Source organism: Mustela putorius, unplaced genomic scaffold (assembly GCF_011764305.1).
Source record: "Mustela putorius furo isolate JIRA1106 unplaced genomic scaffold, ASM1176430v1.1 tig00000813_pilon_pilon_pilon, whole genome shotgun sequence".
Lineage (NCBI taxonomy): Eukaryota > Metazoa > Chordata > Mammalia > Carnivora > Mustelidae > Mustela > Mustela putorius.
The window spans coordinates 4,207,893-4,220,840 of record NW_025421485.1 but is presented as its reverse complement, the minus strand read 5'-3'; the positions used below and the strand labels follow the sequence as shown (position 1 = coordinate 4,220,840).

The 12,948-nt window shown below is 55.4% G+C and overlaps 1 protein-coding gene across 7 annotated transcripts in view; it reads left to right on the top strand.

The window, feature by feature from the left end:
- GREB1 (growth regulating estrogen receptor binding 1) overlaps positions 1–12,948 on the top strand; it is a 135,540-nt gene that overhangs the window by 104,802 nt on the left and 17,790 nt on the right. For 5 of the 7 annotated variants that reach the window (XM_004745806.3, XM_045084866.1, XM_045084867.1 and 2 more), the window contains exons 18-22: positions 2,349–2,688; positions 3,711–3,826; positions 5,709–5,908; positions 7,229–7,330; positions 10,058–10,686. In XM_004745806.3, the coding sequence (XP_004745863.1) occupies positions 2,349–2,688; positions 3,711–3,826; positions 5,709–5,908; positions 7,229–7,330; positions 10,058–10,686 (1,387 nt within the window). Of the gene's footprint in view, positions 1–2,348; positions 2,689–3,710; positions 3,827–5,708; positions 5,909–7,228; positions 7,331–10,057; positions 10,687–12,948 lie in introns of those variants that run through there. The other 2 variants (XM_045084868.1, XM_045084869.1) reach the window with 2 other exon arrangements.

Here is a 12,948-nt window from a genome sequence, read left to right as displayed (position 1 = left end):
CCACTGAGCCACCCAGGCGCCCCCAGCTTCATCTTCTTTATGAGGGTTTTTAGTTTTGATCTCTCAAATTGGAGTCTTTTTTTTTTCTTTTAATCTCTAACAATCTCAATCTTTTGTTTTTTAAATGGATAGAATTTAATTACAATAATTGATTTAATGTTCTTATCTACTAATTCTATCATGTGTGTCATTTCTGAGTCAGTTTCTATTGATTGATTTTTCTGCCTCCTTATTGTGGGTTGTAATTATCATCTTTAAATATCTGGTAATTTTTGAGAGGATTCCAGACATTGTAAATCTCACCTTGTTGGGGCTGGATATATTTGTATTCCTATAAATGTTCTTCAGCTATGTTCAGGGATGTAGTTAAGTTACTTGGAGATGGTTTAATCCTTTTAGGTCTGACTTTAAGCTTTGAGCTTTGTTAGATAGGACCAGTTTAGTCCAGGGCTGTCCCTACTAAGGCAAAACCCTCTAAGTAGTCTATAATGCTCCATGAATTCTGAGGTCTTCCATGCGGTTAGTGGGAACAGGAACTATTCTAAAACCTGTGTGAACTTGAGGCATTGTTCCCTTTAATTCTCTTGGATGGTTTCTTTCTTGGCCTTGAGTAGTTTCCTTATCTAATACACTGATCACTCCTCAGCTGATGACTTGGGGGACCCTCTGTAGTTCTCCTGAGTTCTCTATTTGTGCGGCTTACTCCTTTCTGGTTCTTCCCCTGTGAACTCTTGATACCTTGATTTCCCTGGACTCCAATGCTGTTCTTCAAGTCAGGGAGAACAATGATGCTTTGCCATTCCAGAAACTTCTTCCAGGAAGAAGCTGGGAGCTCACCCAATTTGGTTCCCATTTCTGAGGATCACTGTCTTTCACTTCCTGGTGCCCAATGTCTTGAAACACTCTTGTTTCATATATTTGTCCAGTTTTTTGGTCATTTCAGATGGATAAATATGGTTCCTGTTCTGACTCTGCTTGTCCTTTGAACAGAGTTGAATGCAGGTGCTTCCCACCACATCAGAGTTGGGGAAGAAGAATGCTTCCTCCCAAATGCCTCCTGCCCTTCTTCATCCCCCTTCATCCCACCTTGCTCAGGGTGACGTGGGGCCACCACAGCTGGGACAGTGCTGTAGGACAGGGGAGACCATGTGTTTTCCACCCTGCTCTCTGCTTTGCTTCTTAAGCACTGTTTGGCCAGTGTACCAGGGGTAGGGCAAGGCAGTCCTTGGAGGGCTGACTCCCCTCTGTTCCAGAGTCTGCAGATCAGTCGTGCCTTCCTGAGAGAGCAGGCACGTGGTAGTGTTCAGTTTGCCAAGCCAGCTCTCCAATGTATAGAACTCCCGGCATAGTTGAAATGCTAAGGACAAAGAATGAAGACAAGGAGAGTAGTAGATGAGGGAAGACCGCCGAAACTCTGCGGAAGGTGACTGATTGCCCTGGTAGAGCTCTCAGGGTGGCATGGCCATGCTAAGGGTCCGATCTTTGTAGATCCAGAAACTTCTCTATCTTTGCTCCAAAAAGCCACTGTGTCAGGAGATGCTTTCCAGTGAAATAAACCCACAAGAACATCATTGATTGGTAAAGCAGATGTCGACTTGTTCCTACTGAGAAACACGGTGGCCTACAGGGGTGGGGTTTTCTGCTGGGGCTCTGGGTCTGTTTCTGATGTGCGGGTCACGAGACCATTAACAGGGCATGTGGTCATGGTGGGGTTGCCACTTTTGTGTGTAAACACAGATGGTAACAGTTTCTGAAGCCCAAACTGGGATCGGTTTGACTGAATGTGTCCTGATTTGTAATTCATGTCAAATCACATTTAGGTACCTTTTTGGTTACTCATTGGCCTTGAAATGAAGGCCGAGGTGTGCCTTCAGGATGGCCGCCCTCAGTCTGGGGAAGGTGACAGCCGCGCTTACGTGCTGAGCCTAGTGGTTCTATTTTCAGTGGGAATGGGGGCAGATTGCAAATTAAGCTGATGAGAGACGGAACAATCATTTGTTTCCTTCATGCCTCTTTGCTCATTGCACAGTATTTATTGAGCCGCTCCTGTGCACCAGGGCTGGAAAGTGCAGAGAAATAGCGGACCCGTGCCCTTGTTTCCTAGCTGGAAGTGCCCGAGCAATTTTCGATTCGACCTCTAAGGAAGCCTTCCCTTTCAGGTTGGAATCGACCAGCTTTGGAAGGAAACACAAGCTGCATGCAACCTGGGAGCCACCGTGCCTGCATTGGTGGCTGTGCTGGGTTCCCTGCTGGCTGGGCACCGGCCCCGCTACTCCTCCCGGAGCGCTCCGGGCGACCCCGAGGTGGCCGGCAGCCCGGTCACGGCCCCGTCTCTCCGTTTGTTGCAGGTTCCCCCGCCTGCACAGCGCGGTGATCAGGACCTTTGTTCTCGTGCAGCACTACGCGGCCGCGATGATGGCCGTGAGCGGCCTCTCACAGATGAAGGACTACACGTCAGTGGAGACACTGGAGATCACCCAGAACCTCATCAACGCCCCCAAACAGTGCCCCTGCGGCCAAGGGCTCATGGTCCTGCTGCGGGTGCCCTGCTTGCCGCTGGCGGCCGTGGCCTACGAGCGACTGGCCCATGTGCGGGCGCGCCTGGCCCTAGAGGAGCACTTCGAGATCATCCTGGGCAGCCCCAGCTCTGGCATCACCGTCGGGAAGCACTTCGTGAAGCAGCTCAAGGTGGGCGCTGTGGGGAGGGGCGGGAGGGGTGACAGAATGGCAGCAGACACCTCAGTGAGCCTGTCTGTCATGCCCCCTCCATGGCGGGCCACCCCTCTGGCTGCCTGTCTTGTCCTGTCCCTGCCTACTGGACCGAATTACTTATAAATGTTGCCCCCCAATGCTTTGTCTTGCTCTTTTTTTTTTTTTAAGATTTTACTTATTTGAGAAAAAGGGGGAGAAAGAGTCAGTGAGCCAGAGTTGGGGGAGGGACAGAGGGAGAAGCAGACCCCCCGCTGAGTGGGGAACCTGACACAGGACTTGATCCCAGGACCCTGAGATCATGACCTGAGCCGAAGGCAGAGGCTTAACCGACTGAACCACCCAGGTGCCCCCGTCTTGCCCTTTCAGACTTCTGGGCTGCCGTGTGCCTTTCCTTCTTCCTGGGAGTGCTTTTCTCCTCCTCCTTGGTTTAGCGAACGGTTTAGCCTGTAAACTCAGCTGCTGCCTTTTTCTCTCTCGGGAAGCTGCCCCTCCCTGCCCGTTGGTTCTCCTCTGCATGGAGGCAGGGGCTGGCGTGGTGCTGCCTGTCCTCTGGCTCTTTCCCCAGGCGGTGGAGGGCAGGGACCACCCCCACAGCTCAGCGCCCCCAGACTAGCGCAGTGCCCGGCCCCGAGCTCCTCACTGAGCCCGCAGAGAGGGAGGGAAAATGCGGGAGAGTCACACAGATTCCCGAGGGAAGAGTCGAGCAGCAGCTGCGAGGGAGAGGCCCGGTTAAGGAAGCTCCGTGCGAGCGGTAGACACAACTGCGAACGCACACTTGGTCCCGGGGACGCGGCCGCAGATGGCCCGTCACGGCCGACACGGGCCATCCCGTGCGGCTGGGAGTACGGCCGGGAAGCCGACGACACGCTTTCTTGTCCTGCGAAGAACCGTCCTTTTCACGAAACGCTTCCGGTCAGGAGGACGCTGTAGAGCGGTCAGAGCTGGGCCAGTCCGGCCGGGAGGAGGCTCGCCCGCCTCACTGCTTTCCCTTCCCGCAGATGTGGCAGAAGATCGAGGCCGCGGAGTGGCGGCCTCAGACTTACCTGGAGCTGGAGGGCCTGCCGTGCATCCTCATCTTCAGCGGGACGGACCCGCACGGGGAGTCCTTACCGAGGTGAGCCGAGGGGCTGTGGCTGCCCGTGCCTGCGGCTCTGGGGGGCGGTCAGGCCGGCCTGCCGGTGCCCGACGGCAGGTGGAGTCTTCACGTTCACGGTCACCACGGAGTTGTGTGTTTATCTGACAGTTTTCTGCCTGTGGCGGTGGAACGTGTCTGAGGTCTGGGCACCATTCCCTCATTCGCAGACAGGCCCCTTTTGGGCTCCCTGGGCGGGAGGGTGGCTGTTGCTGGGCCCGTGGGTGAAGGCCTTCCAGCTGGGGTAGGGTCGATGCCTCTCTTGGTTTCTCCCCCCGAGGATCACCGTGTGCATTGGGGAAGGCTCTTCTGTTTAGGAAAGAATCTGATCATCTTGGGGGTCAAAGCTTCATTTCTCCCAGGGTGTCGCTGCTGGGATAGCGGGGCCCTCCCGGTGGAAGAGGCGTTCTGGGAAAAGGGGAGGTGGCGGATGCCCCTCAGGAGGGGCTGGTTTCCACACACAGAGCTGACTGTCTCAAAGGCTGTCTTCCGTTGGAGACCACAGCCACCCGGGTCAGCTGTGAACCCACTCAGTGTCTCCCGGGGTCTCTGGGCCATCACACGGACAAGTAGACACTCAGGACAGAAGGTCACTGAGTCTCCAGTAAGGCAGTTGCTTGAATGAGTGGCAACAGTTTGGCTCCTAAAGGTTTACTTAATACCGTGGCGAGGGGAGGCAGCCACACACTCTTCCCTGTAGAACAAAACAGTACGAGGGGACGCTTCCTGAGCTCCTGTCTCGTGCCGGCACTGTACCAGATTCTTCTCATTGTGCTGTAGTTCATTTTACCCTCACTACTCTAGCCCTGGGGGGAGGTCATATTTCACTGTCCCCTTTGAGCAGTGAGGGAATGGGACTTAGAGATTAAGTGTGGGTGGAAAACCACGGACTCCAGGCTGCCCACCTCCAAAGCTGGGGTTCCTTCCCCTGGGCCACCCCGCACATACATGAGGGCTACTGCACGCCGCGTCCTCGCAGGCCAGGTAAAGGGGGCTCTAAAACATTTAACCTTGGTTGTTGCATTTCACACGGATTATTTCTTCCATCCCTCAACTCCCTAAGAACTAAGACAATGCCTTAAGCCATCTTAAATTTGAGCAAGCACTTACTGAGCACCTTCTCTGTATCAGGCCCAGTGTCGACTTTCCATAGAGAATTTAGTCTTTGCAAGGATACAAAACTGTCCCGTTTTGTAGATGAACAAATGAAAGGCCATTTGCCTGAGGTTGTAGAGCGTGACTGGAACCGCATTTCCTCTCTCCAGGTGTGTTGGGGTTTCCACCCCACAGCCCGAGCCCGCGTTGGCCTGACCTCCGTGCCCACTCCTCTGCCTCTCTCATTGCTTGTTGGGGTCTTCCCAGACAGACTCCTTTCTCATATGGCAGTGACTTGATTGTCAATCCCTCCCTAGCATCTAGCACTGTCCTGGCACATTTTAAATGCTGATTGACTCATTAAATGTCCACCGACTGCATACAGTCCTCAAACAGTGCACTTAGATGGCTGTTAATTAATTCTCATCTTTGAGATGAGAATCTGAGCCTGTAGGAAGTTCCCCTGCTTGAGAAACATTCTGGCCCTAGAAAGTAGCAGAGCTGGGGTTCAGTCCTGCTTTTCTTCTGGCCTGCAGATGCTCTTTCGATGACAGGACGGGGCTGAATCCATGGCAGGTGCCCCCAAGACAGTTACTTTTCAACTGACCTGGTTGCCAAAGGCTCACCATCTGGTGATCTGTGTTTCCGTTTGCACAAGTCCGAGGCCCTAACGAGTGGCAGGGGCTGGTCCTGATCCCTGTTCCCTCCAGCACTGGGAGAGGGGCCTCACTGTACAAGACACTCAAAAGATACTCTCTGTTTCCTCCAGGTCTCTGAGATACTGTGACCTGCGTCTGATCAACTCCTCGTGCCTGGTGAGGACGGCGCTAGAGCAGGAGCTGGGCCTGGCTGCGTACTTTGTGAACAACGAGCTTCCCTTGGAGAAGGGGGCCCGGCACGAGCCCTTAGAGAGCGACGCAGAAAAGCTGAGCAGCACAGACAACGAGGATGAGGAGCCCGTGACAGAGGGTGAGGGGTGGTGGGTCTGCCTCGCCTTCACATCTTGGGGGGAGCCTGCCCTTGTGCGGCCCTGGGCTCGTCTCGTGGGCAGCAGCTCTGATGAGCGCGGTCTGGAGAGGTCTTTGCAGGAGATGGCAGGTCCCTTGTTGCATTCAGATTTTGCTTCCTGCCCCTCTTTCTGGAGGTACAAGAAAATGGAAATCCCAACTGTGTTCTCCCGAGCTCCAGAATTCTTAGAGACTAGGAAGGGAAATCACGATTTCTCAGGACTCTGTTTCCTGCTCTGTGTGACTTGGCGGTGGCATTCCTGCCCCAGATGAGCTTTCCTCTGTGTGAGTCAGCGGGATGGGTCAATTATGGGGATTGATGATAAAAGGCCGGTTTCATTCAAAGACATGAAAATCCAACACTCTATTTTAATAGGGCCCATGCATCGGAGCAGGGCTTGGATTCAGACTTGTCAATAGCACAGCAAGAGAAAAGACACAGCTGTTCATACAAACATGGGAAGCATTTGTGGGGTGTGATGCGGGGTCTTCCCGCTAACTGTGTGACTTGGAACACCTCCTGCTTCCTTTACTGGCTTCAGATTGCTCATCTGTAAGACAGGCTAGAAGACCCCCTGGACAGAACTCTGCTGGGGCTGTAAGGACCTTGCACAAACATGATTGTGACCCTGACATTAAGATGCCTCAGTCTCCCTGTTGTCCATGGGATGAATGCGCATTCCTGGCATTTTACAGCCTGCCTCTCTAGTCTCTCTGTTCATGCTTCTCACACTGTCCCCTGTGCCGTGGGTCTCACTCAGCTCATCGGGGTTCCCTGGCTGTTCCCTGCTGTTGTTACTCTGGGCCACACAGTCTCCTGTGACTTTGAGCTCCCTCTCCTCTGTGCTTTACCTGGAAACCCCTGCCAGCCCTTCAGGGCTCAGGTCGGGTCACTCCTTCCAAGAAGTCACCTGCTCCTGTTTTCCTGTTCCGGGCGGGAGCCTGGCTCCGGGGTGTCTCTGTGCTCCTTACATCTGTACCTGTGGGTCCTGAGAAGGAGTCTGCGTCAGCCGGGAGCGCCTGAGTGGCCTACGTTCCCCACTTCTGTCTCCTCGGGGCTCTGTCAGAGGCGGGTGCCTGCAAGATGGTAGCTGGGTCGGCAGATGGATGGACGGATGCATGAACAGATGGTTGGACCCATGGATGGATGGATGGATTCATGAATGGATGGTTGGATGCACGGGTGGATGCTAGGTGTGAACACACTCTGCAAACTCAAGTGCTGGGCGAACACATGAGATGATGATCACGAGTCATGTTCAGCACGTGTGTCTTGAAACAGGCTCCACCTCGGAGAAGAGGAGCCCCGTGAAGAGGGAGAGGTCCCGCTCCCACGATTCTGCGTCTTCGTCTCTGTCCTCTAAAGCGTCCAGTAAGTCTCCAGGTGGGACACAGTGCACTTCTGCATGTTTCTTTTGGACATTAGAGAATGAGAAGAGATCTTTATTTTCCCCTAGAACTGGGAAGAGAAGGGGATCTTTGAAAACCAGAGTTTCTTCGGGAGTGATTGTGTTTCTGGATTCGGGTCTGGGACGTAAGGAGTTTGGGCAGGAACTCCGAGTTCCTGGGAGAAGATCGTGGACTCTGTCCCCCTCAGTGGCCTGTGCTGGGCGGTGTCCCCTTGCTGCTTCCCAGGCAGTTGTTGGTTTAGGGAATGAGTTGCCCCGAGGGAGGAGGGGGGCTGGGGTGAGGTGTTCTTGTCGAGTCTGAAGGCAGAGAGAAGTGCACCCAGATTTCCCTGGGGGAAAAGCAACAGAAGGCAGCAGGTGTACCCTGAGCCCTGGACCCAGACTGCAGGGAACTGTGGGGAAAATGCCCAGTCTCTGCCTAAGGGAGGCTCGGCGTCCGGGAGCAGTCAGGACTGGCCACATGAGACGGTATTGCCTGTCTTCCTGTTGTGACCGTTACCGAGAACCCACTCTGTATCTGAGTCCGGGTGGAAAGACGGGTGAGGTACAGCCCGCTTTCGGGGAGCCCATGGTCCCTCGCCAGTGTGTGATGTGCCGCAGAGGCCTCCTTGTGGTCTATGCGCACACTCACGCGCGTGAAGTGGGACAGGCGTGTGGGTGAAGAGGTAGTTTTGCCTCAGTTGGGGGCAGATTTAGGGGTCGGGTTTGGCCCCTGCAGGTTTCAGGAGCAGCTGGCCTGTGTGTCTCGGAGGAGAAGATAGTCAGGAGGGAGGGGGCTTCGGCGGTGGAGGCGCGTGTGGGGTCGGGGCCCAGGACGCGGTCACGTGGGCTGCAGCTCTGTGCTGACGGGCGGACGGGCGCCTGGCTGGGGTCAGGGCGCAGCTGTGGGGTCAGAGCGCACCAGGGGGTTTCGGGTCAGTCAGAAAGCCAAGTGCTGTAGCCTCTGGTGTCCTCTGCCCCAAACAGTGTAGGGCACCCAGGGCCCCGGGTGGAGCTGGCGAATGGCTGGGTGGGTGACTCTGCTATTCCGATAGCCGGGAATGGGGCTTTGTTCTTCCCCAGTCCTGATGGGATTGCTTTTTAGAAGGTTGTGGGGACACACTGCTCTGTGCAGTGTCTCCAGGAGTAGAATGCCCAGGCTACGAGCCAGGCTCTCTCCATCTGGAGTTCTTCTGTTAGTGAGGTGACTTTCATACTTACCTGGCAGGGGAGGTACCCTGGTCATTGAGGTGACTTTCTTAGCCGGGACTCTTCAGAAGGGCCTGAGATCTTTAGGGGTCTCTGACGAGGTATTTCTCATGGCGTTGGCTACTGTAGATTTCAGAGATGAGGGGACGGAGGCCCAGGGAATTGAGATTTGGCCAGAGCCACATGAGTTGGGGTGGGGACCTGGGTGTCCCTGGGTCTCATCTTTATAGACTGGCAGTTCCCCTGAATTCAACTGGGGACAGACCAGTGGAGGTCTGGGGTTGACAGAAAGAAACATCTGTGTGGGCATCGGTCCTCAGGGTCTCGCCAGGCCGGCGCTCACGACCTAGAGAAGCGGATGAAGGCACCGGGGTTCCCTTGGTCTGCTTTTGGGATCTTGTGCCTCTTTGATGTCCTTCAGGCCCATCTGTCCCCTTGCCCTGGGCCAGGACACAGGTCCGGGTCCCTCACAGCCTCCCCATATCTGCTCTTCTGCTGTCACTGTTTCAGGTGCCTTGCCCGAGGGCGAGGTGTCAGCTGGAGCCTTCAGCGGAGGGGGCCGGCCAGTGCCGTATTTCCTCCTCCCGTGGTTCCGGAAGCATCTAGAAGGGCAGGCTGGCCGCGCAGGCCTTTGGGGAGTGGCGGGACCCCTGCTGGGGAGCTCGGATCCACAGGGGAGGTTGCCTGAGCAGCGTGGTGTGTGGGGTACGGGCTGAGCCAGGGGCAGGGGGGCGGGAAGGCCTTTCTGCGGAGGGTGGTGTGGGGCTGTCGGCCTCCCTGGGTCTGTCTCCCGGGGAAGGACAAAGTGAAGGCTGCGGTGCAGCATCCTCTCTGCCCTGCTTTCTGTGGGGCCTGTGGTCTGCAGGGCTGGCGCGAGCCGGTACGCGAGGCCTGGGGTGTGAGGCTGGGGTGGCATGAAGACAGCCGGGTGCTGCCCGGTGGGGGCCCCCGCTCTGCCAGGTCTCAGCGGGGTGCACTGGGGGAGGGGCAGCAGGATGGCCCTTTGTGGGGGGCTGCTGTGCCTGCTGCCCCTCCTCTCCCGATCCTTCGGAAAGTTGGGGAATTCTAGCGTTTGGTTGAAGCTGCTGAGTCCTGCGAGTCTCACCGGCAGTTTGAGCTCGAAGCTGTGGCTGTGCTGGTGCGGAGGCAAGACGAGCCGCAGGAGGGACAGCAGGGAGGGGTGCTCCCGGGAGCACTGCACAGGGTGTGGCGGGGGCTCGAGCCCGCGAGGCAGGGGCTTGTGGAGCAGATTGGGTCAGGGGTTGCAACGGGGCGGCTTTTGAGGCCGTGCGCCGGGTGCTGGGGTGGGTGTGGGGTGACACTGGCTCTCTCTTCGGCGAGCCATGGCTCTGTCAGAAGACAAGAGAGTTTCTGTTGACCCAGAGGGGGATTTTGTTCGTGAAAGTTCCCGGTGGTTGTGAGGAACGGGTAGTTTGTGTCGCAGGAACAGAAGTGGTGGGTGCTTCGGCGAGGGTCCTTCCTGGGGCGTGACTGACAGGCGTGTCCCTCCCCAGGCTCGGCGCTGTGTGGCGAGTCCTCGGCTCCGCCCGGGGCACCCTCGCAGGGGGAGCGGGCCAGATCGCCACAGCCCTGCGGCCCCTCGGAGGAGGCCAGGGCCCCCGGGGAGAGACAGAGGCCCCAAGCGAGTCGGGGGCCGCCGTCGGTCATCAGCAGGCACAGCCCTGGGCTGGCCTCCCAGCCGGACCCTGGCCCGAGAGCCGGCCAGAAGAGCGTCCAGGTGTCGGTCACCCCGTCGTCCTCCCGGCTGTCCTCCTCGGGCTCCTCGCCCTCGTCTGTGGCCCCCGCGGCCGGCACGCTCCTCCCGCAGGCCTCCCAGTGCTCCATGACCAAGGCCTGCCGGCAGCCCCCCGTCGTCTTCCTGCCCAAGCTGGTGTACGACATGGTCACAGCCACCGACAGCAGCGGCCTGCCCAAGGCTGCCTCGCTCCTGCCCTCCCACTCGGTCATGTGGGCCAGCTCCTTCCGCCCCCTGCTCAGCAAGACGATGACGTCCACGGAGCAGTCCCTCTACTACCGGCAGTGGACGGTGCCACGGCCCAGCCACATGGACTACGGCAACCGCGCCGAGGGCCGCGTGGACGGCTTCCACCCGCGCAGGCTGCTGCTCAGCGGGCCCCCTCAGGTGGGTGCTGCCCCGCGGGGCCCTGGGCTGCGTGGGGGTCCTCGTGTTCATGCCTGTGGGGCAGGTTTGGGGCTGACAACATCCCCTTGGTCACATCCTGCCGTTCCCATGGCAGACCCTGCAGTGGGCGGGGGGGGGGGGTCGGAGGTCGGGACCTGCTGCCGCCCACGGCTAGCTGACGTCCAGGCTCGGGCCTCATGTTCCTGCCTGCATGATGTGGGGGCGGAGAGCTTCTCGGGGGGTGCTTCTCCTTCCCACGGCCAGTCTGTGCCAGTTAGAAACCCCCCACCCCGCCCGCACCCCTGCCCAGGGTTCTGCACTGGAAGGTTTTGGTACGTTACTGGGAGGCAGGAGGCCCGTCCCGGTCCCAGCCTCTCACCTCACTGTGTTTTCCTAACAACGAAAGACTGTCGCCGTTGTCAGAATGGCAGCCTCTGCCACGTGCTGGGAGTGTGTGAAGATGACCGTGTCCGGTCCTGGAAGGTGCTTTGTCAGGACAGTGCAGAGGTGGGAGCTGGGCTCCGGAGTGGGCTCGGATTCTGGCTCAGACAATACCTGGCACCCTGGGCAGGAGCCAGCCTTCTTCGTGCCCCAGTGTCCTCTCTGAGAATGAGGATAAGCGCGGCACCTGAGTCGGAGACGGGAGCATTGAACGAGAGAGTAACCCCAAGGCATCTGGAGGACCGCCGGACTGTGGGGGGCACATGGGGTCAGTTACTGCTCTCTTCATCCCTGTCGACACCGTCCTGTCCCGCGCCGGGATGTGGTGCCTCCAGACTCAGCCTGTTCTTTATAGTCTGGTCCAAGAAATACAAACCCGCAAAAATGTGTATAAGAATGCTCATTTTAGGGGCACCTGGGTGGCTCAATTAAGCCTCTGCCTTCAGCTTAGGTCATGATCTCAGGGTTCTGGGATCGAGCCCCGCATTGGGCTCTCTGCTCAGCGGGGAGCCTGCTTCCCCCCTCTCTCTCTGCCTGCCTCTCTGCCTGCTTGTGATCTCTGCCTGTCAAATAGATAAATAAAATCTTAAAAAAAAAAAGGAAAAAAGATTGCTCATTTTAAAATTATTTACAATAGTAAAACAAACTGGGAACAGCCAAAGTTCCATTGGTCAAGGTTGGTTGAAGAACTTCAGGTACAACTGTATCTTGAAGTTCGGCCATTGAAAGTTGGAGATCGATCTCTTGATGCTGACATGAAAATTTCTCTAAGATTTAAACTAAAAAGTTGAAATCAAAATTGAAAAAAATCAAGTTACAGGGTAATACATACACGGTGTAATATCAATTAGGAAAGTAAGCATCGGTGTGTATGTATACATCTCTGTGTGTGAAAATACCAAAAACCTCCGGCAGAATTGCCACTGAGGAGGGAGTGGAATTTGTAAACTTTCTTCTTCATCGTCACTCTGTATTTCTTGAATTTTTTAATGGGTGAGCATATATGAACTTTCTGTAAATTTGAAAAAAGGGGATCCTGGTTTCTTCCTGCTGTCATGTTATTGGATGGTATCTTAAAAAATTTCACCCATTTGATAGGTGAAAAATAGTATATTATAGTCTTGTTAAGGTTGAATATATTTTTATATATTTATGGATCACTGCTATGACTTTCACAGTGATTTTTCCAATGTGTTTCTCTTGTTTATTTTTCCTGTAGGCATTTGACCTTTTCCTGTTGCTTTGCAGGAACTCTTTACAGGTTACAGATGTTAATCCTTTGTCTGTTACTTGTATGGCAAATACTTTTCTCTGAAGGTTCACCTGGTGGTATTTTATATTTTTTCCTAAAGTTAGTTATTTCTGTTCATCTACATGTGTTGACTACGGACTGTGAGCCAGGCACTGAGCTGAGAACTTTGAAAGCGCATTCCCAGAGCAACAGGGTAGGAGGTTAGCCCACAGGCGCCTGTTTAACCACCTGCGACCAAAGTGAACGAGGTCTCCTGGTGTCCTAGCCTGGTGTGGGGCAGATGGCGTGAGGGACTCTGTGATAGAAGAAGGAAGACCAGGAGGAGAAAACTCATTTCCTTTTCCTGGCCTTAGGAGAAGAAAAATGAGATGCCAGACTTTAAAGTCTTAACACAACAGAGTTTTTTCTTTTATTAGAGACCTATCAATTAACACAAATAGCAATCTAATTATGCAAGATTTTTTTTTTTTTTTTTTGAGAGCGTGTACAAGTGCATGGGGTAGGGGCAGCAGGAGAGGGAGAGAGCAAATCTCAAGTAGGTTCCACACCCAGCGCGGAGCCCAATCTCA